At 42.8% G+C, this 21151-nt stretch overlaps 2 protein-coding genes across 3 annotated transcripts in view; one reads left to right on the top strand and one right to left on the bottom strand.

Moving 5' to 3' along the window:
• The window catches only part of NVL (nuclear VCP like), a 105489-nt gene that overhangs the window by 46183 nt on the left and 38155 nt on the right, over positions 1 to 21151 (bottom strand). Inside the window, exons 2-7 of the mRNA XM_083605067.1 lie at positions 7333 to 7401; positions 6450 to 6523; positions 4162 to 4214; positions 2874 to 2970; positions 2471 to 2519; positions 684 to 950 (exon numbers count right to left, since the gene is read on the bottom strand). Coding sequence (XP_083461193.1) covers positions 684 to 950; positions 2471 to 2519; positions 2874 to 2970; positions 4162 to 4214; positions 6450 to 6523; positions 7333 to 7395 — 603 coding nt within the window. The 5' untranslated portion in view covers positions 7396 to 7401. The remainder of the gene's footprint in view (positions 1 to 683; positions 951 to 2470; positions 2520 to 2873; positions 2971 to 4161; positions 4215 to 6449; positions 6524 to 7332; positions 7402 to 21151) is intronic.
• Positions 7952 to 20074, top strand: CNIH4 (cornichon family member 4). Of its 2 annotated transcripts, XM_083605620.1 has the most exons (5): positions 7952 to 8111; positions 11222 to 11290; positions 14641 to 14753; positions 17874 to 18014; positions 19890 to 20074. In XM_083605620.1, the coding sequence occupies exons 1-5, from the start codon at positions 8043 to 8045 to the stop codon at positions 19915 to 19917; spliced, it is 420 nt and encodes a 139-aa protein (XP_083461746.1). In that variant the 5' UTR covers positions 7952 to 8042; the 3' UTR covers positions 19918 to 20074. The 2 variants fall into 2 exon arrangements, with proteins under 2 accessions (XP_083461746.1, XP_083461747.1); XM_083605621.1 differs by lacking the exons at positions 7952 to 8111; positions 11222 to 11290 and adding an exon at positions 12343 to 12366.

Here is a 21151-nt window from a genome sequence, read left to right as displayed (position 1 = left end):
GCCTTGGGGTGCATTTTACATGTGCCAACCAGAGGGATTAAGGCCAAGAAAGTCTGAACGTGTGTCAACAGTTAAACAATGATGTTTTCTAGATGTGCAGCCAGCCATATACTAAGGCAAGGCTCAAAACAAAGAACAGGGTTTGTGCCAACACTATGACAAAACACAACAAGGAACTTGTTACTCAAAGCTATGCATCATCATCATCATACAATGCAACAAGATGTGTAAATGGTCTCAGTTTTGGTGAGGATATTCCCTCTCACTGCAAACTCAGGAGAACACAAATGGAACCAAAACAAGGCCACTGAGAAACAAATGGGAAAAATCCCCGCGCTGAGATGAATCTTGCGGTATGCAGAAATACAGAACATTCTTTTAAAAATAAACCAATGACTGAGCATGTTCACTGATCTCCAAGAGCCACTGAACTGTAAAATAATTTTTCATTCCCATGTGTTTTTGAAAACATCTGAAATGGGCTAAAAACAACAACAACATTAGAACTGCCTTTAGCTGGTGAAGGTGATACTAGTTTAGGAGTTTTAGTTTCTACAATAACGTAGCTTCCTAAAACTATTTTTATAGTATGTTTTAGATGTATGCTTTATTGTTATTGACCCTATGTTTTTGTGATGGGACAGGAAAGAGGGAAGAAATTCTCACTAATGTCAAGACATTACCTCAACCATCTGTTTAGAACCATCGCTTTCTTCTGCACAAAGGTCGATAAAAAAGTTTTCCTCTTTCCTGTCTGGGGTTTTATCAATAAACCAGCCACCTTCTGAGATCCTGGTATCAGATGGTGCTTGAGTGGGAAGCCTATTCGATCCAGGCTTCTGTGAAGGAGTGCTGGACATTGTCTGCGAACTCTTGGGAGATGCTGGAAGAGAATCTGGATTTCCTTTCCGGTATAAGGTCAACAAAGATGAATTCATGTGATTTGACGGCTGAAAAATATAATATATATTTATAAAAGAATCAATGGAAGGTTATGTTTTTTTTAAACCATAGTTATTTTTACTAGTGTGCTACAGAATACACTACAGAATACATTATGCATAAAATACTGAACGGTACTTTATAAATATACCAGATTTGTAACCAACCCCTTGCCTTCTTGCCTTTACAGGTAGGCAAGAGTTCCCCAGCAAGTACCGTATTTTTCGTCCCATAGGACACTCCGTCCCATAGGACGCACCTAGTTTTTTTGGGGGGAAATAAAGGAAAAATTTTTTTCCTTTATTTCCCCCCCAAAACCAGGTTGGGGAAACCGAACCAGGTCGAGGAACAGCGGGATGGCGGCGCTGCGCCTCCCTGCTGTCCCCCGAGCTTGTGGGGCTGGCCGATGTCTGTCCGGCGCGCGGGGCGCTCTGCTTCAGGGCGCCCCTTGCGCCGGGCTGCTATCTGCAGCGTGGGGAGCCCTGCGGGGAACTCCTGCAGGGCTCCCCACGCTGCGGATGTCTGCCTGGCGCGAGGGGCGCTAAGCTTCAGGGACAAGCACATATGTAGTTGACTTTCACCCACCTTTCTTAAAATAAATTTTATTAGAACAGAAAGAAAAACACGGAACATTATCAAATATCTCCCCCCAAACTAAAACATTAAATATCTTAACAAAGAAAAAATAGAAGAAAAAGAATAAGGAGAAAAAGAAAGTCTAGAAAGAAGAAAAAGAAAGGCAAGAAGAAAATAATAAAAATAATAAGAAATAGAAAAGGAAGGTCCGCTTCTCTATCTGCCAATTATATATAAAGTAATTATTCAAAATATCTGACCTCTGCACTTCAGAAAATTTCTAGCTGTAAATAGTATCCAGCTTTTCCTCCTTCTGTTGGATATTTCCTGCAATCGCCCCCCCCCAGACTTCCCACCCTAGTTTTATCACTCAGGAAGTCCATTATAACGCTTCTTTAATTCATATATTTCTAATGTTCTGGATTATAATTTTTCTGGCTCTCTGCGATGCCATTCTCTTTAAGGGTTGCTTTCGCACACCTTTTCCAACATCAATTTGCAATGTGAGTGTCACAAGTCACACAAGCAGCAGTATGTGGCACACCTTGACAGGAGCGTTATTGTTTGGATTATGGCAAAAACAGGTCTTCGACAGATAAGAGGCAAACCAGCCCAAGCCACTAGATGGCAGGAGCAACGTATGTATGATCATGCACTGTACCAGGAGTGGCGCTGTCCATCTCACGATGTTGAAATATATAAAAACATTGTCCAGTAGCACCTTAGAGAGCAACTAAGTTTGTTTTTGGTATAAGCTTTCGTGTGCATGCACACTTCTTCAGATACATGGCTGAATCTCATGTAGGTTTGAAGAAAAGGCTGGCCACTACTGACTGAAGGCTTTTCATCTATATCCACTGCATACACTTGGTTTCAGAACTATAAACTATTCTTAGAACACATAGAAAGAGATACATTTCATCAGACAACAGTCCAACACAGACACACTTACTGGGAGTCCTGTGTCAGTGTCCGAAGTATCCATGCAGCTTTCTGAATCACTTAGGAGAAAGAAAGGATGTTTTAACAACAATAAGTTTGACATTATTCTTTAAGACAGAGACCCTGTGACTTTTCACATGCTGTTGGATGACAACTGCCATCATCCCTGACATAGGAGCCCTGCTAGATCAAACCAAAGGTCTATCTAGTCCAGCGTTCTGTTTCCTACATGATTTGTAATACTACCCATAGTTTGCTCAGAAACAGAAAGAGGGGTTAGAATCTGATCTGCAGGAGAGAATTGCCCTACTATGGTTCCGAGATCATGCAGTGTTACATCTGACCTGGACCAATTAATTTCCATGGCTTTATAAAAAGTTCTTAACTCTTGGAATTAAGTAATTTCAACTTACTCTTCCTCCCCTTTGTGTCTTGCTTTCTTCGCCAAATGTTCATTCTCTAGAGCAGCTAAATCTTCAGACTTCAGCTCATCATTGATTATCCCAAAAACTGTTGAAGAAAATTAATAAACATAGATGAAAGCACAGAACCCCATAATCTTGTTTGGCAACAGTGAAACCAAAAAGAAGAAACACTTTGAACAGCACAATTCTATTTGCTCTTAATTAAGTCTCAATGAATTCAAAGCTCCTGAATAGTCTAAGTAAGTGTGAGATCTACCTAGGATCCACAAATCACAGTGAATCTGGCCAAGATCCATTTTGATGAGGAGCAGGCAGAATCTTAAGATACTTTTGGATTACCCACAACTACCTTTGATGCAATGATTTGTTATTATAATTATTTATTATATTTGTATACCACTCTTCACTTGAAGATCACAGGACGGTTCACAACATAAAAATACGGAATGAGAAAACAAAATACATAATAAAACAAAAACAAACCAATACCCCCCCCAAATACATTTAAAAGGCCATAGAATCAGCCAAAGGCCTGGTTATATAGAAACCTTTTCTCTTGTCACCTAAAGGTATGCCATGAAGGCAGTAGGAGAGCCTCACTGGGGAGAGCATTCCACAAATGGAGAGCCACCACAGAAAATGTCCATTCTTGTGTTGCCACCCTCCAGACATCTCATGGAGGCATATGAAGAAGGTCCTCAGATTATGATCTCAGGATCTGGGTCAGTTCATATGGGGAAAGGCGGTCCATGAGGTATTGAGGTCCTGAGCCATTTTAAATCTCAAAACCAGAACTTTGAATTGGGCCCAGAAACAAAGCAGCAGCCAGTGCAGTCAGGACAGGATCAATGTAATATGCTCAAACAGTCTTGACCTGGTAAACAACCTGGCCACTGAATTCTGCACCAGCTGAAGTTTCCAACTTCATCTTCAGAGGCAGCACTACGTATAACCTAGAGGTTACCGGAGCATAGACAGAAATTAAGCTATTCCTGTCCAGATATGGGTGCAGCTGGGCTACCAGTTGAAGCTGATTGAAGATACTCCACACCACTGAGGTCACCTGAGCCTCAAGCAACAGCAAAGGATCTAGAAGTACCCCCAAGCTATGTAACCCCTTCAAGAGCAGGCAACCTCCCATCCATCTAGTCTAGGGAACTACCCAACAGCAGTGTCTCAGTCTTCTCTAGACTGAGCTTCAGTTTGTTGGCTGTCATCCAGCCCATTACCGAGGACTGAATTTTCACTTCAAAGTCAATATTAAAAAAGGACTCACCTTTCTCTACCTGTATTCTAAAGGCATTTCTTTTTCTTCGTCCATAATCAGCACTGGAAATCAATTTTATACATTAGTCTCAGTGAAGGCCTTCTTCTGCATATATTGCATTTCCAGCAAAGACACATAATCATTGTAAGATTACCATTATAAGAAGACAATTAGCCTTATCCTGAATTATTCAGGTCAAACACAGGGAAAGATTGGGACCAATATTTAACAAAAGTTTTCCTGTTTTCCAAATTACAATTGTCTTGCAATTCATGTGTACTTAACTTGCATGAATTCGGTTTTACAGTTTGGCCAGGGGAAAGGAAGCGGGGAACGTAAGCATTCTAACCCGTCATTGCACTCACTTCAGGAGAGTTTGGAGGTGCAGGGAGAGTGTGTATTGACTATATGCAACTTTTGCTTTACGCTCTAACCCCAGATTCTAACCCCCACGAACCATATTTTTCGCCCTACAGGACGCACTTTTCCCCCTCCAAAAATGAAGGGGAAATGTGTGTGCGTCCTATGGGGCGAATGCAGGCTTTCGCTGAAGCTTGGAGAGCGAGAGGGGTCGGTGCACACCGACCCCTCTCGCTCTCCAGGCTTCAGGAGAGCCCCAGCCCCACAAGCTCGGGGGACAGCGGGGAGGCGGAACGCCGCCATCCCGCTGTCTCCTGACGTCCTTTGGAGGCTAGCGGCGGGAAAAGCCCGCTTCTCCCTGCCGCCAGCCCCGCAAGCTCGGGGGACAGCGGGGAGGCGCAACGCGCCCAGGCTTAGCTTCAGCCGTGGGAGCCCGGCGCTGGGCTCCCACGGCTTGTGGAGAGCTGCATGTTCTGGGGGCTGGGGTCGGGGGAAGCTCGGGCTTCCCCCGTCCCAGCCCCGCGCCTGGGGGGGAAATAATTCCCCCCTTTATTCCCCCCCCCAAATTAGGTGCGTCCTATGGGCCGGTGCGTCCTATAGGGTGAAAAATACAGTAAGTTGTGACTTAACTGTACATTCTTTATCAAATAACATATCCTTCTTCAGTCTGCCATGGGTTCTACCATGGGAGGCCCTTTAGCTCAACAGAACCGTGCACAGGTGTAAGGTTCTCCTCATGAGAGAGAGATTGGTTCACCTTTTCCTTATCCCCAATCCAGCCTTTCTGTCCACTATAAGTTATCCATGCTGCAGAGCACAAGTAACTTGCTGGCAGAGGGAGGATAAGTAAATGGGCCCTAAGCCTGGGTGAGTCCTGAGCTCTCCTCTTCCAGCACAGTCCTGAAAAGGTGACTGGAACATTTTCTGTTATTTTTCCAACTAAGGGAAATTATTTATTTTTCCAAATCTGGAACTATTGTTTGTCATGACTAAAGTCTTTGATGGCAGAAACTGGAAAATGCTGAAAGATTCTAGTTCATTCTAGAATATTCATTTCTGTTGCAAATATTGTTTTGACTATCTCAAGGTCACCCTGAGCCAGAAGAGATAAATTTGTGCACTCAGCGAGCTGGTCATTCTCTCTCTTACTTTCGTTTGTACGTTTGCAGTTTTTTCTCTGATTTTTTTTTTTTTGTAACGAAGCCTTTTTGCCTTTAGTAGGTTTTTCTTTTACTGATGGACCTTTAACCCTGTGTGTTTTATTACTACATTCACTACAAATATACACTTCTGGGACTCTTCTATTCATCAGGACACATCAGAGTGCCTAGGAATTTTAGGATCCAATCCATCATTGTTAGTGTTAACTATAGTTTAGACCAGGAGTCAGCTTACTTTTTCAGCAGGGGGCTGGTCTACTGTCCCTCAGACCTTGGGGGGGCGGGCGGCGGACTATATTTTGGGGGGAAAACCAACTAATTCCTATGCCCCACAAATAACCCAGAGATGCATTTTAAATAAAAGGGCACATTCTACTCATGTAAAAACATGCTGATTCCCGGACCGTCCGTGGGCCGGATTTAGAAGGCGATTGGGCTGGATCTAGCCCCCGGGCCTTAGTTTGCCTACCCATGGTTTAGAGAAAAAAGCCAGCATAATAAACGGTGACTTGAAGTTGGCTTACTTCCCTAACACTGAGGCTGGACAAATGGTGATTAGAAGAAATTAACTACTGTGGTTATTTGAAAATGGAAACAAAAGCTTCCAATCCCCATTCTCTGCTCCTCTGTTGGCATCACTGCAAATAGGAGCAGGGAATGGAGAAGCATGTGAGTCCCTGATGCTCATGTACATAATACTAAACCACACTTTATAGTTATGTATAAGCCCGGTCCTTGTGTTTATCATCAAGCAAGTGTAAGAATTCAATATCTTACCTGTATGTTTTCTGTAGCTCAGCAGCTAAAACTCCAATGTCAACATACTTGCCACATTTGTTACTCTTCAGGTACTGTAATTAATACAATTTTTTAATATAAAAAATGCCTTTAGTATTTGCATATGTGATAGGTTTATGAAATTCAATTGTGGTTTTTTAGTTTTTAGACAAACATCAAATAAACAATTGCTCATTGTATACAGGTTCTAGCACTGCTTTTTTAAAATGTGAATTGTGATATGTGAAGAGAAGCAATGGATTTATTCACTCCTTCTCAGCTCAACCATTTGGAAGCCCATGGGATAAAAGCATGGCACAATATCTTCTACCATCAACATTTAACTCGTCCATCTCACACTAAAGACCAACAGCCCAATCCTATGCTATCTGACAAGGACATGCCTACCTGTTTCACTGCAGGTATAGCAATATGCCCCCTGATTTCATAGGAGGAGGATGTTCAATGTGATTAAAAATCCACTGAACTCGGCAGACATGATAAACACATCTAGGTTGCATGACTCCAAAATACACTCGAAAATCAATCCCGCCAGACACATTGGGACTTATTTCCAAACCGAAGATGGTAAGGATGGGGCTTTAAATTTATCCCGCAACTATATATTAATTCAGTTCAAGGTAAAAAAAATAAAAAATCAACTTGGTCTGCAGAACAAAAACGTACGGACTTGATCGCCCAGTGCTGGATGTGCCAGACCTGGCTACGGCTGCTGGGTTGGCGTAGTGCGGCAAAAGCAATCTAAGTAGGCTCAGAGGCACGCTTTCCCTTGCCTAGGGTGCAAAAAGAAAGCCCAGGCGGCTCAGCTTATGGGGAGTCCACCCCATAAGCGAAGGACCAAGGCAGAGAAACGAAGCGGTACCTGCTTAATCCGATGCTTCAGCCGAGGATCCCCTGCGGGGCTGCTTCCTCCGCGAATCCGCATGGCAGCTCCGCCACCGCCGAATTCCGCCCCTCAAACGAAGCGGGAGCTCCGCCTCCCTCCGCCTCAGACTCCTTGAAGACCCCGGAAATCGGCCTCGCCTTGAGGCACGACGACCCCCTCGGGAAAGGGAAAGGCAGAGCCAAGAGGCGGGTTGAGATCCCCGTGCAGGCACTGCTTTAGACGCCTAACACCCACCCGACTCATGAAGGCCCAAATTGGCGTCACCCTCTGGTCTCATTCCTGATTCAAGCCCCCCGTTCCAACCCTTCCATTCCCGGCGCCTATGATACTTTCTAGCTTCAGCTCTCTCTACGGAAGCATTTCGTATCCCTTGGGTCCTGTGTGTGTGGGGGAAACGCAGCCCGCCTGATGCCTTTGAACTCCATTTCCCATCATTCCTAGCTATCGTCGTCAACAGTCAGGGATGATGGGAGTTGCAGTCCCCCCCAAAAAATAAAAATCTGGAGCGCCTCATGTTTGCCACACCTCTATTGAGCTACTGGATAAAGAGACTACAATTCCCAGCGTGCAATGCGGCAAAGCCGCGGGAGCTGGAGCTGTACGGTGGCTGCGAAGGAACGCGAGGGGTGTGGCGATATACGGTGGCTGGTGGGGCTGGCGCCGGAGGCGGCACTGTCAGTGGCGGGATGGAGTCGGTGGTGTTCATTTTCTCGCTCATTGACTGCTGCGCCCTGATCTTCCTCTCCGTTTATTTCGTATCCTCCGGTCTCTTTCTTTTTGGCGGGCGGCCTGGGAAGAGGGAGGCTCGAGCGGGAGAGGCAGCCCTCCGTGGTCTGTGGGCGGGCGGGCTGGGAAGGACCGTTGGGGCGGCGAAGGGGCTCTGGGAGGCCGGGGGCGTCGGTGACCGTCGGCCGTGGGGGCCGTGAAGGTGCTGCTGCGGGAGAACGAAGAAAGAAGGGGCTCCTGGGAAGGAGACCGTGGGGAGGCAGCGAGGGGCTTTTGGGGAGCGGCCTCGAGAATATGTTTAAGGGGAAGAAAAGTGGGGTGCGAATGTTTTAAACGCTGCCTTCAGGTGTTTGGGGCGAGAGGAAATGGAGGTTTGGCTAACGAGGGGTAAAAAGGAATGAATCTGCGGACCCTTGCACCTTCAGTCAGGGTTGGTATCCTGGCCCAGGCAAATGGGACATTAGTGCTGGCCTCTCACCCCTTTGGGCCCATTGCCCATGGAGAGCCTAGACTAGAAGGCACCACTGCTGGGCCCTGGCAGCCACCCAGTTTTGCTAAGCTATGGTACTAGCCATGGTGGTGGCCAAGGAGACATGGAGGTAATATGCATTTCCAGCAGAAATTTAAATGCACACGCAGTCTTCCTAACTGTATAAAAACCCTGTTTTAAGTGTAGCTCTGTAAATTGTAGTATGGCACTCAGGCAGTGCTTTTTGCAGATTGTTTTATATGGATAGGTTAAATTTTGCCTAGAACTCGCAGCTTACAAATATATAAAATATTGAAAACTGTTATTGTTATCAGGAAATTTTAGCTGTATGCCTCATATGAGATATTTGAGAGTTCTGCTGGGGTGCCTGCTTATATTTGGGTTGCCCCCTTAGTCCTAGATGTGTATACTTGGAAGTAAATTTCATGAATAGGAACTTATTTAGTCTCATGAATGGGAGCTTACTTCCAAGTATATGTGCCCTTTGTTTTATCATTCAGCATACTTCCTTGGTTGTTTTATGACTTCTTAGGTTACAAAGGCCTTAAACATAGCCTTCAGATTTTTTCTGAAGGCCAAAGTACCTTAAGTGTGCCTGCTCCTAAGATTAACATTTAGATATCTCTCATTTTCCAAGAAAATGTTCAAGCATTTTAGTTAAGAATTGTGTGATATCCTGAGTTTTTTCTTAAATATCTTGATGCTGCTGAAGATGTTGCTATGCTAAATGGTTGATTACATGACTAGTATTTCCTAACTAAAATTGCTTCCTTTTCATGTATCCATTATAAGTAAGGCATTATGGAGCACTGAACATGTCAGTATAATTATGCCTTGCTTCAGTTAAATTCAGTGTATTAAGTGGCACACTTAGCTCTTACTTCTGTAGGTCACAACCTGTAGTTGGGTCTAAATTTCTAGCTCAAAAATTTATTGTAACAGCACAAAGAGGGTGTATCTGTCATGGGTTCAGCGTGATGCCACAGTAGCCTTGTGGCAAGAAACCATAAGTTTCTGTTTTACATGAATTAACAGCTCACCCTTCCCTCCGTTCCCTTTGTGTGCCTCCAGGCAGGGGATCTGAAAGTTTTGCTTCTGAATTTCAACAACAGTTTCCAGTGCTCAAAAGGGGATGGAAGGGAAGAGAGGGAGGAATGTGTAAGTCTCATTGTAGCTCATTCACATAAAGGGAAACCATGGGTTTTATTCAACTAAGTAGACTCAATAAAATTGATATGACTGAGATGGGTCCATTAATTTCAGTGGTTCTACTCTAAGTAAACTTAGTTGAATACAATCCCATGGTTTCCTGCAGCATATGAATGTGACCAATGTGTGGTTGTATGCTTTTGTTACAGCAGCTTTGTTGCTTAGTCGTTTAGTCATGTCCGACTCTTCGTGACCCCATGGACCAGAGCACGCCAGGCACTTCTGTCTTCCACTGCCTCCCGCAGTTTGGTCAGACTCATGTTTGTAGCTTCAAAGACGCTATCCAACCATCTCGTCCTCTGTCGTCCCCTTCTCCTTGTGCCCTCCATCTTTCCCAACATCAGGGTCTTTTCCAGGGAGTCTTCTCTTCTCATGAGGTGGCCAAAGTATTGGAGCCTCAGCTTCACGATCTGTCCTTCCAGTGAGCACTCAGGGCTGATTTCCTTAAGAATGGATACGTTTGATCTTCTTGCAGTCCATGGGACTCTCAAGAGTCTCCTCCAGCACCATAATTCAAAAGCATCAATTCTTCGGCGATCAGCCTTCTTTATGGTCCAGCTTTCACTTCCATACATCACTACTGGGAAAACCATGGCTTTTACTATACAGACCTTTGTTACAGCAGCTCTTCTGCCATAAATGTTCAATATATAAAATAGTTGTACAATAACAGGAATGAACCCAAGCTGATAGAGAGGTGTTATCTATAGCTCTGCAATGAAGATGCAACTATTTTCTTTATTTAATTTTCTTTCTTGTCATTTATCATATGGTTCCAGGGCAGGTTACAATTTACAGTTATAAAACAAAGAAAACAGTTAAAACCACGAAACAAGGAAAGTTTAAAAAGTGTAAAAAACAGTTCCTTCTATAAAAACAGTTTAGAAAACCTGTCAGGCTCCTGCAGACTCCAGGTATAACTGGAACCCTTCGTGGCCAAGCCACTGTTCAGCTATTGCTGAAGCTGCTGTGACCCAACACAGTAATTGCAACAATGGCCAGGGAAGCCTGCACTTAGTCTTGGGTGTGTGCGCTTAGGTTGGCACCTTAGGTTCTCTGCTTCTGCCTTATAACTATTATGATTGCTGTGGCCAGTCACGGTGGTTGTGTGGATGCTGGGGCTTGCACTACCTAGGATGCCAAGTGTGTTGTAGCTTGGGGCTTGGCTGTGTACACTGATGTTGTTAAGTCTATCAGCGTAACAGCAGGGTTGTGAATTCTGCTGTTACTAATCGAATCTTCTGAAATAGCCTCTTGCTTGTGAATGTTCTGCCTGTTCTGTAATCTTTGTTACATTAGCAGAATCCCTTGCAGTCAGATGTTTATATGAACTGTTTAACTCTGTTGTAATACTCAGGAGCGGTGCAAGGCATTTATGGCTCTTGTGTCACAGGGTAGAGCTCTTCCAAAAGCATTGTAATTCCTTATCTTGACCTTCAGATAATTACATTATCAGATTTGGAATGTGACTACATAAATGCTAGATCTTGCTGCTCAAAACTAAATAAAGTAAGTTTTTTTCCTTTTCTCTTTTTAAAGTGATGAAATTCTGAAATTCGTTTTAAAGTGATGAAATTCTGGAATTACCGTATTTTTTGCACCATAACACTCACTTTTTTCCTCCTAAAAAGTAAGGGGAAATGTCTGTGCATGTTATGGAGGGAATGCCTACGAGTGGCATGCCTACGGATTTTCCTCCTCTAAAAACTACATGCGTGTTATGGTCGGGTGCGTGCTATAGAGCGAAAAATACAGTAGATTTAGAAGTGGTGTGTGTCATCTTATTAGTATGAAATAATCAGGATTATGTAACGTTACCTACCGAAAGAGTCTGTTCCACTGTCAAATATCTTTTACTGTCAACCATTCCTCATAGGGTTTGGTTTTCAGACCTTTGATCATCTTAGTTGCCCTCCTTTGCACATGTTCCAGCTTGCCAATATCTTACTTAAACTGTGGTGCCCAGAACTGGACACAGTACTCTCCAGGTGTGGTCTGACCAAGGCAGAATAGAGTGGTACTGTTACTTCCCTTGATCTGGACACTAGACTTCTATTGATACAGCCTAGAATAGCATTAGCTTTTTTTTTTTTGTTGTTGCATCACACTGTTGACTCATGTTCAGTTAGTGGTCTGCAACAACCTCTAGATCCTTTTTACATCTATACAGTGGTACCTCGGGTTACAAACACTTTGGGTTACAGACTCTGCTAACCCGGAAGTAGTACCTCAGATTAAGAACTTTACCTCAGGATGAGAACAGAAATCGCATGCCGGTGGCGGGAGGCCCCATTAGCTAAAGTGGTACCTCAGGTTAAGAACAGTTTCAGGATAAGAACAGACCTCTGAAATGAATTAAGTTCATAACCAGAGGTACCACTGTACCTACAAGACAGGTGTCCCCCATCTTATATTTGTACACCTGATTCTTCCTGCCTAAGTGTAGAACCTGACATTTGTCCCTATTGAAACTTTTAAAAGACATCTGAAGGCAGGAGGTTTTTAATGTTTGATGTTTTTATTTTGTTTTTAGATATGCTATAAGCCGCCCAGAGTGCCTGGGGAAACTCAGCCAGATGGGCAGGGTATAAATAATAAAATTATTATTATTATTATTATTATTATTATTATTATTATTATTATTAATGTTTGGGTCCAGTTCTCCTGTTTAGGTCATCCCTATTCTGACTTACAATGGAATAACTAAGAAATGGATGAGTCCTTCATGTGTGGATAGTTTGCTGCCTTTTGCTTATTTGAAAATTCACCCACTTAGATCTAGATGCATTCTTTGATGCAGGGATTTCCCCAGCACTATGCTAATAGTATTTTGTCTTTGTGAGGGAAAAGGAATCCTCTTCCTGTCCCACTAACTAACTTTGGGACCTGGTGTCAACATGTGGGTTGTTCAGTTAATGGGCCTTTTGGATCTCCCCTGATTCTCAGAACCTGCATTGCTCAAATTCCTCCACCACACTCATGACTCCAGTATTTTTCTCCTTGTGTTTCCTGGCTTTGGGAAAGCAAGAGCCATGACTCGGGGGAGGGGGAGGGAATTACATGCCTTGTTTGCTAAAGGTCCCAGATTCAGTCCCTGACATCTCCAGGAAGGGCTGGGAAGAACTCCAGGCTGAAGACCTGGAGGGTATTATGCTGACACTACTGAGCTAGTTGGATCAGTCCTCTGACTCAATATAAGGCTTTCTGTGTTCCATAGCTCATCTTGTATACCCGCATTCTGCTACCTTGTCCTTTGCAGGCCATTTCCTTTTCCTTGCCCAGGCCTGGCCATTTGCAACTTCCCGCAAAGTATGCCTCCTTGCTCTCCCCTTGTAGTATTGTCACTGCTTGCATCCCATGGCTCAGTCCCCTTTCCCACCTGGTTTCTCCTCTGCTCTCCAAATCCACTCCCTTTACTATTTGTTTCCTGTTCAGTTGCATTAGTTCTGCAGTCAGGTTACCATCGATGGTTTTAAAGGATCCTTCTCATTAACGATTTGCCAAGGACTAGTATCCATTGCTAACAAATAGCAAAGATATGTGTGTTGTCAACGCCATCCTTTTTATGGCACAGTTTGGATTACTGTGTCTTAAGAATTTAAGAACAGAACACATGCAGCCCTGCCCTTTTGGAAAGTCCTCTTCCCTCTGTGGAGCCCTCACTAGAACTTTAGTCTTGAAGTTAAAGGCAAGCATTTATAATTTGTTCCTGTAGAGCAGAAACTTTTTCAGCAGGGGGCTGGTCCACTGTCCCTCAGACCTTGGGGGACGGACGGCAGGCTAGATTTTGAAAAAAAAAATGAATTCCTATGCCCCACAAATAACTCAGAGATGCATTTTAAATAAAAGCACACATTCTACTCAGGTGAAAACACCAGGCAGGCTGCACAAATAACCCAGAGATGCACATTCTACTCATATAAAAACACGCTGATTCCCGGACTGCCCACAGGCCGGATTTAGAAGGCGATTGGGCCAGATCTGGTCCCCGGGCCTTAGTTTGCCTACCCATGCTGTAGAGGGAGCCTAGCAGACCACTCAGGTGCAAAAGTAAGTAGAAAGGAACATAGTAGTAAAGCTGGTGCAAGTGGAATGTTACTGTTTGAGCTCAAAATTAGGGGTTTCAGCAGAAAAAAAATCATGCCAATGTTTGCTTTTGTGTGTGTGTGAGAGAGAGAGAAAGAGAGAGAGGGAGGGAGGGAGAAAGAAAGAAAGAAAGAGAAAGAAAAGACCACACACTTGCAAGGTGATATAAATGCCTCAGAGCCTGGGCACACTTCTCCATTCTGCTTCTGAAATCTCAACATAGACCCTCCAAGTGTCCCTATTTTCCAGGGACAGTCCCAGATTTACAGAAGCTGTCCCAGTTTCTGAACTGATCCTGGAATTTCCGGCTTTTCCTTAGAATATCCCTATTTTCATTGGATAAATGTTGGAAGATATGCAACAGGCTACATGTTGAAGCCTGAGCTCAGCCAAAAGGCTTAGAAACTTAAAAAATAAGATTAAGATCCTTGGAATGCTAAATTATGCACCTTTTTTTCCAAATCCTGCACACAACTCTGGACTTGGATATGTTCCCAAATAGACCCAACTGCTTCTGTCTACAGTACTTTTCTCAGTGATGCCTCTGAAGTGCACGGCTAGATCCTGAAAAGAAGTTTGGACACTTTGACGGCATTGTGGTGGTTTTTTTGTTTTGTTTTTAAGTACTTGGAGTCATGTGAATTGTGCCAGTTCTGTGATCAGTCGGCAGACTGATAATAGTGTTGACAGTGTACTTTTATCCCATTTGCTTGTACACTCCCACAGAGTGTTGTATAAAGGCTTTTATTTTTCTAAAAATTTCTCTTTTCCAGTGGGTGATCCCTGAATTGATTGGCCATACCATTGTCACTGTATTAATGCTTATTTCACTGCACTGGTTCATCTTCCTCCTCAATTTACCTGTAGCAACCTGGAATATATATAGGTAAGGGCCAGTGGGGTTGTTTGTGGGTCTTTATAACTGTTACCACTTATTGAAAATGTGTTTCAGATGTGGAATGCTGTTATTGACTTGATGCCGATAGCGTTCCTCCATTAGTCTGCCTTGTTCCACAATTTATGAAATTCACCATCCTCAGCGGGAACGGCTTGAACCTCAGTGTTGCTTTCTCTACTCTCTTAACTTTTAAATCTGTCGAGGTGTTTTGCTTTTCCTGAGGACTGATGTGACTTCTCTCCTTGAGGGCATTTGAAGGTGGGGGTCGGAAAGCTCACTAACTGCACCTTGGAGCTTCTTTATTCCCGTCCAAATAAAAAGATCCATGGGTTGAAGCAGGCCCTGATGTTGTTTCTGCCTGCCTCCCTCATGATGGATGGAAAGTTTATTTTACAGGAAAATATATGTGGGAATTTTTTCATTACATAAAATTCTATACCCCCACATCATTGCTACTGTGGGCACTATCTACTGCGAAATAATCTATTGGTTTGTATAATTGCTTTCCCCTTATGTTCTTCCATTATTATTGGCATTGTGTAATAATGTCCTAAGTGATGCACATACTGAGCCACTAATTCCAATAGCTGTGGTGCTCTGCCAAGTGCTGCTGATAACAGTTGACACCACTGCTGGTAGAGTAACTTATTTATAAGGCCTGAGCAGCTGTTTTTCCTCTAATATTGTGGTGAACTTAGCACATGGTTGGTTTTCTATAGTTGGCTGCAGTGAGATTTGTTTGCAGCCAACTAGAGACAACCAACCATGTCCTGTCCCTCCTAACCTCTCACTACCAAGGAAATATAATAAACAAATAGAAAGAGAACCTACCCTAGTGACACTGACACAAAAACCCCACACATACACTAAGTATTTCCACCCTACCCCCCTCCTCTTCTTCCTCAACTTTATTCTGTACACAACACTAATGTCTCACTTCAAATGCGAAAAAGATTCTGCAACCTGAAAAGAGACAATGCATGTACTTTCGTAAACCAAGAAAATCTTAAAGAATTTTTTTAAAAAACAAAAAACTTAGCACATTAGGTCAAACATTCATGCTCCTCTTGGTGACTTCTATGTGTGTATGACACATTAGAGGGAAATTAACATAATAGATGAGAGATGGGGAATCTGTGGCCCTCGAGTTGTTCTTGGACTCAAAACTCCCAGCAGCCCCAGTCATCCCAGACAATGGGCAGGGACAATAGGAGTTGTAGTCATAGCATCTAGAAGACAGAGAGTTCCCATCCTTGACATAGCTGTTTTGGAACAGAATTCCAGGTGTTGCTTTCGATCTTTTAGGACCATCTTCTTCCACTTGATCATCTTAGATGCCCTTCTCAAAAGTGCCCAGGATGATTGAGGTGTGGTTGGTGGCCACAGGACAGAGGGCATTTTCAGTGGTTGCTCCCTGGCTGTGATTTACCTTTCTCAAAGAGACTCATCTGACACCTATATGGTTAAATTCCTTCCAGTAGCACCTTGGAGACCAGCTAAGTTTGTTATTGGTATGAGCTTTCGTGTGCAGAAGAAGTATCTGAAGAAGTGTGCATGCACACGAAAGCTCATACCAATAACAAACTTAGTTGGTCTCCAATGTGCTACTGGAAGGAATTTTTAAATTTTGTTTCAACCTATATGGTTGTCATTTTGCTGCCAGAGCAAGACCTTTTTGTTTTTCCAAGCCTTTTGATCTGTCTTTGCCTGCAATATTTTTATTTTCTGTAACTACCCCTTTGCTGTATTCATACTTTTAATTGTTGAATTTTACATAGATTCATTAGCTTTTGTGGGCTTATGAACAATTGTTTAAATAAGCATGTCTCCTCAAAATAAAATATCTCCAAATAAGTCTTGTAGGCATTGCTGTAGGTGCTCGGTTGTTAATTCATTTCTCTTTAAAAGAAAACCACTCACCTTTTTGATGTCGAAATGAGTAACTTGCCTGTGCTTCCAGTAGTGAGAAGCTAAATGTGAAAGTGGTTTCTGAAGTACATTTACCATATCAAAGCTGGGGTTTTTTTTTTACTGTCTGTGAACCTATTTTGTACATTGATGCAGGTTTGTATGTGCTGATCACAAGAAAGTAAGCATTCATTTGGTTCCCTTTCCCATCCCCCTTCCCAGTAGAAAGCTGCTTGCATTGTACAGTTGATATTGACAAGTGGATTGCAGATCCATTGTATGGTCTAAAATTTGGGTCAGAGAACATTTCAGCCAGCTCTCCCTCACACATAAATTGCTAGTGTGGATCTACTCCCGTGAATAGTATAAAATCAAAACAAGGTGATTTACGAAAGATCATAGCCCTTCCCTCTGTAAACAGGACAACTTGCCATGTTTTGTTTTTTCTAATTGCCGAGGGCGACACTGTGATCTCACAGAAGCCTCTCAGATAATGCTATTCACATGAGTAGGTTCTGTGCATGAGCACTTCTTTGCAAGGGTCAAGTAGCTGAAGTAGCACTCACATTAAATAGCATGGTTCCAACACACACATTGGAGAGACAGCTTTCAACTGGCCATGTTCTTAAGCTCCTAACTAAATTCCTCCATGTTCCAAGTTAATATAGAACCCTGCATTTGCAGTATTCCAGTTTTCCAGATTGGGGGAGTTCCCAGGGTTCTCCAGAAAATGAATTTGCACCGTATTTTGAAATGGTTGACAATATAAGCATTTCTTTGTCTACTGAAACTAATATTGTGCAAACACTTTCTCCACAACTGTCCCCCTTTGCAAAGGCACAGTCTCCATATGCCCTCATTCTTTCCAGTTGCACTGCTTCCATCTGCCCCCTCAAGTATTCAGGTTTCCATGTTCTCTGTCCCTTTTTCGTTTTGCTCTCCTGTTTGAGCCTTCTGATTATCTGCCTTCTATCACATTACGTATTCTCTCTGGGACAAACCCTGCTTTTCCACCAGCCATCAATCCAGTTTTCTCTACAAAATCTGCTTCAAAACTTGTCTTGCCGCCGCTCTGCTTGCCTAGACCCTTCTTCATGCTTTGATACCTTTTGGTCCTATTAGCACACTGAGCTTGAATTGTGTTTCCTCTGTGCTGGAGTGCTGTTGGCATTACAACATTTTTCCCTTAATCCTTTTCAGGTACATTATGGTTCCTAGTGGAAACATGGGAGTATTTGACCCCACAGAGATCCATAATCGAGGGCAGCTGAAATCGCACATGAAGGAAGCCATGATTAAGCTTGGCTTTCATCTCCTTTGTTTTTTCATGTATCTTTACAGGTGAGTCTCAAGTCTTGCAACTTGGAAAGAAGGCCAGCAGCATATTTAAAATACCTGCTGCCACACCAGCTCTGAACTTAATAGGGTTCATCTATCTGCTGTGCTGTTTAAGCTTTCTGCTACATTCACTATTCGTAATAGTGACCAAATGCTAGTTCTTCCTCTCTCCTCAAACCCCACACCCCCATTTCTTTCTTTTTGTAAAAAAAATACTAGTTGCATTTCAATTTTGCTGCATGTTCCTATGCTCATGTGTTTTTGTGAGGGTATCTGGGAATATCTGACTGACACTGTTTGTAACTGGGTTTAGGTTTAGACTGGGAGCCCAGCACATCACGTGACCCTCTGGGATATCACACTACAGCTCATCCAGGAAAGAGATTCAAGACCTGGATATATCTAATGTAAAACAAACCAGAAAGGCACCTTGCATTGCTTTTGAAAACACATCCCCAAATTTTACTGCTGACACATAATCCTCACAAAGCAACAGCAGAGGTTGTCACAACTTAAATTGATCTTGTGGTTCTCGTGTAAAAAGGCAAGTAAACAAGGGCATAGTTCCTTTGCGCTTCCTTAGCTATTAATAGCTCTTTATTTTTATACAAATCAATCAATGGATTCACCTGGTCATGTTTGTTGTATGGTGACTGGTTATCACAAAGATTTCCATCACTGCTGGCTTTTTCTTTGAGAGCCTCTCTGTGGGCGAAGTTTATTTGTGGCGACACTCACTGTGGAATGAGGTGTGAGTCCACTCTTAACTTACACTTTCTGTCTGGATGCATATGTTTTGTTCACCCAGCTGGATATTTCTTTTCACTCTTGTGGCTTTATACAAAAACATCCTAGGATTGTAGTTTAGCTGGGTGTTATCTGCTAAGAGATCCCTACACTCTTTCCTGCCGCATCAGAAGTACAGTTCCCAAAGTTCTCTGGGAAGAGGGAATTAGTGTTTAATAAGTTGAAAGTCTGTAGTATACAGTGTTTGTCATCTTGTCCTGTATACAGTACTGCAGGCTCAGTTTTTGAGCAGTTCCTTGTTTCTGTTTAAATGTCTGCATTTAGGGCACACCTTCAGAAGATTCCATATATGTAAATTGTCACATATTTAGATGTTCATATATATATATATATATATATATATATATATATATATATATATGACAAAGGTGTCCCATTCCTGCCCTAGAATATAGGCCTAGTTCCAGGGTGGTTATTCTGCACGTGTGGAATGGTTTTTGGAGTAAATGCCATGTGCTCATAGATGGGAAGTAACACTATGTGGTGTTCACACCATTCACTTAGTTTCATCATTTCAGGCTGTGAGGTTGGGTTTCTGGACAGGTTTAAGTTATAAGGATTTTCTTTGAGATTCCCAGAGATGGAAATCATTGGCCCATCTGTGCTGGGGATGTTGCAACCGATGATGAAAGTGGTCTTTGCCTTTATTTGAAGGCTTAAGAGCTAAATGCTTTTGAAACTGTGGGTGGTGAACTATTGACAAGACAGGCCTGTTTAAGACGCAGTCCTACATGCCACACCAGCTATGCATAATACATACCTTGTAAACTCTGGAATTTGTCTAGCACAAGACATGCCTTATAAAGCCTCGATATCAAGCAGCTTTAAACTTGAGGATATCCTGGACTAAAAGTGACTTGCTGTGTTAACGGCTAGCCTTGTACAATCACATATGCTACCACTTTGCATCACGGTGCCTAGTTCTTCAGTAAGACCGGACTATGCAAATGAACCAAATGGAAACAACTTTGCCAATGTTGCTAGCATAATAAAGATGCAAGTTGCAGGGTGTGCGTGTTAAGGTTATCTATTTAAAATTGTACCTTTAATATGTTTTCCTTCTTTCTGCAGTATGATCTTGGCGCTGATAAATGACTGAAGTCGAAGTAGAAGTGTTACAGTTGCCAAATTCTGAGTTGTCACTCACATCTTTCAAGTAAACCTAGACCAGTGTCGTCATGCAGTATATTTTTTCCTCTTTGAACAAAAAATATTTTTGCTGTATTTTTAAACATAAAAAATATTTAAAAAACCAACATACTGAGTTTCTCGAACCGTTGATTTGTCCCTTCTTCAGTCGATTTTCCTATTATATCCAATTCATATTTTTCTCAAGAATGCCAGCTAGCCAATGAATGGAGTCAGATGATGGCACCAATGCCAGGATGTCACCATCAAGAATTGTTTTGTGAATTACCACTGTTACAAGTACATAACCATCACTTCCTGTATTTTACTGAATTTTATTTCCCTTGGACCTAACTTTTTAAAATCTTTCACTTCCTCACTCGTTTGTGTATCCACACACACTTAATGCAGTGATGGCCAAACTTGGCCCTCCAGCTGTTTTGGAACTACAATTCCCATCTTCCCTGACCGCTGGTCCTGTTAGCTAGGGATGATGGGAGTTGTAGTCCCAAAACAGCTGGAGAGCCAAGTCTGGCTACCACGGACTTAATGCATCCGATGGAGTGAAAACTTATACCATAATAAATGGTAGTTTTTGTATGAGCTGTGGTAGTGTTGAAGTGCTGTTGATAAAGACCATTAGAGCTTGGCTAATCCCAAGATATTACTGTGACATAAACCATTTCAACCCAAGAACTGCATTTGATGCTACCTATATGGGATATGGAGTGGCCTCTAAACACCTGCATTGTTTTTGCTCTTACCCCATCTGGGGGGCCCTGGAGTAGTTCCCTGTAAAATCAAATTTCCACCAGTACATTAACAAACTGCTGTGGGTCATAGGGGATGTGTTTTTTTTTTTTTTTTTAAGAAGAGTTTGGATTTGATATCCCGCTTTATCACTACCCGAAGGAGTCTCAAAGTGGCTAACAATCTCCTTTTCCCTTCCTCCCCCACAACAAACACTCTGTGAGGTGAGTGAGGCTGAGAGACTTCAGAGAAGTGTGACTGGCCTAAGGTCATCCAGCAGCTGCATGTGGAGGAGTGGGGAATCGAACCCGGTTCCCCAGATTACGACTCCACCACTCTTAACCACTACACCACACTGGCTCTCAGGGGATGTATTTCTATATTGAGGCTGTGAAACTGCATCTGAAATACTGGAGCTATTTCTAAATGCATCTGGCCAAAAGACACAGGGTAGC

Source organism: Podarcis filfolensis (assembly GCF_964270895.1).
Source record: "Podarcis filfolensis genome assembly, chromosome: 3".
NCBI lineage: Eukaryota > Metazoa > Chordata > Lepidosauria > Squamata > Lacertidae > Podarcis > Podarcis filfolensis.
The sequence above is the reverse complement of the archived record's forward strand: the minus strand, read 5'-3'. Positions and strand labels throughout refer to the sequence as shown.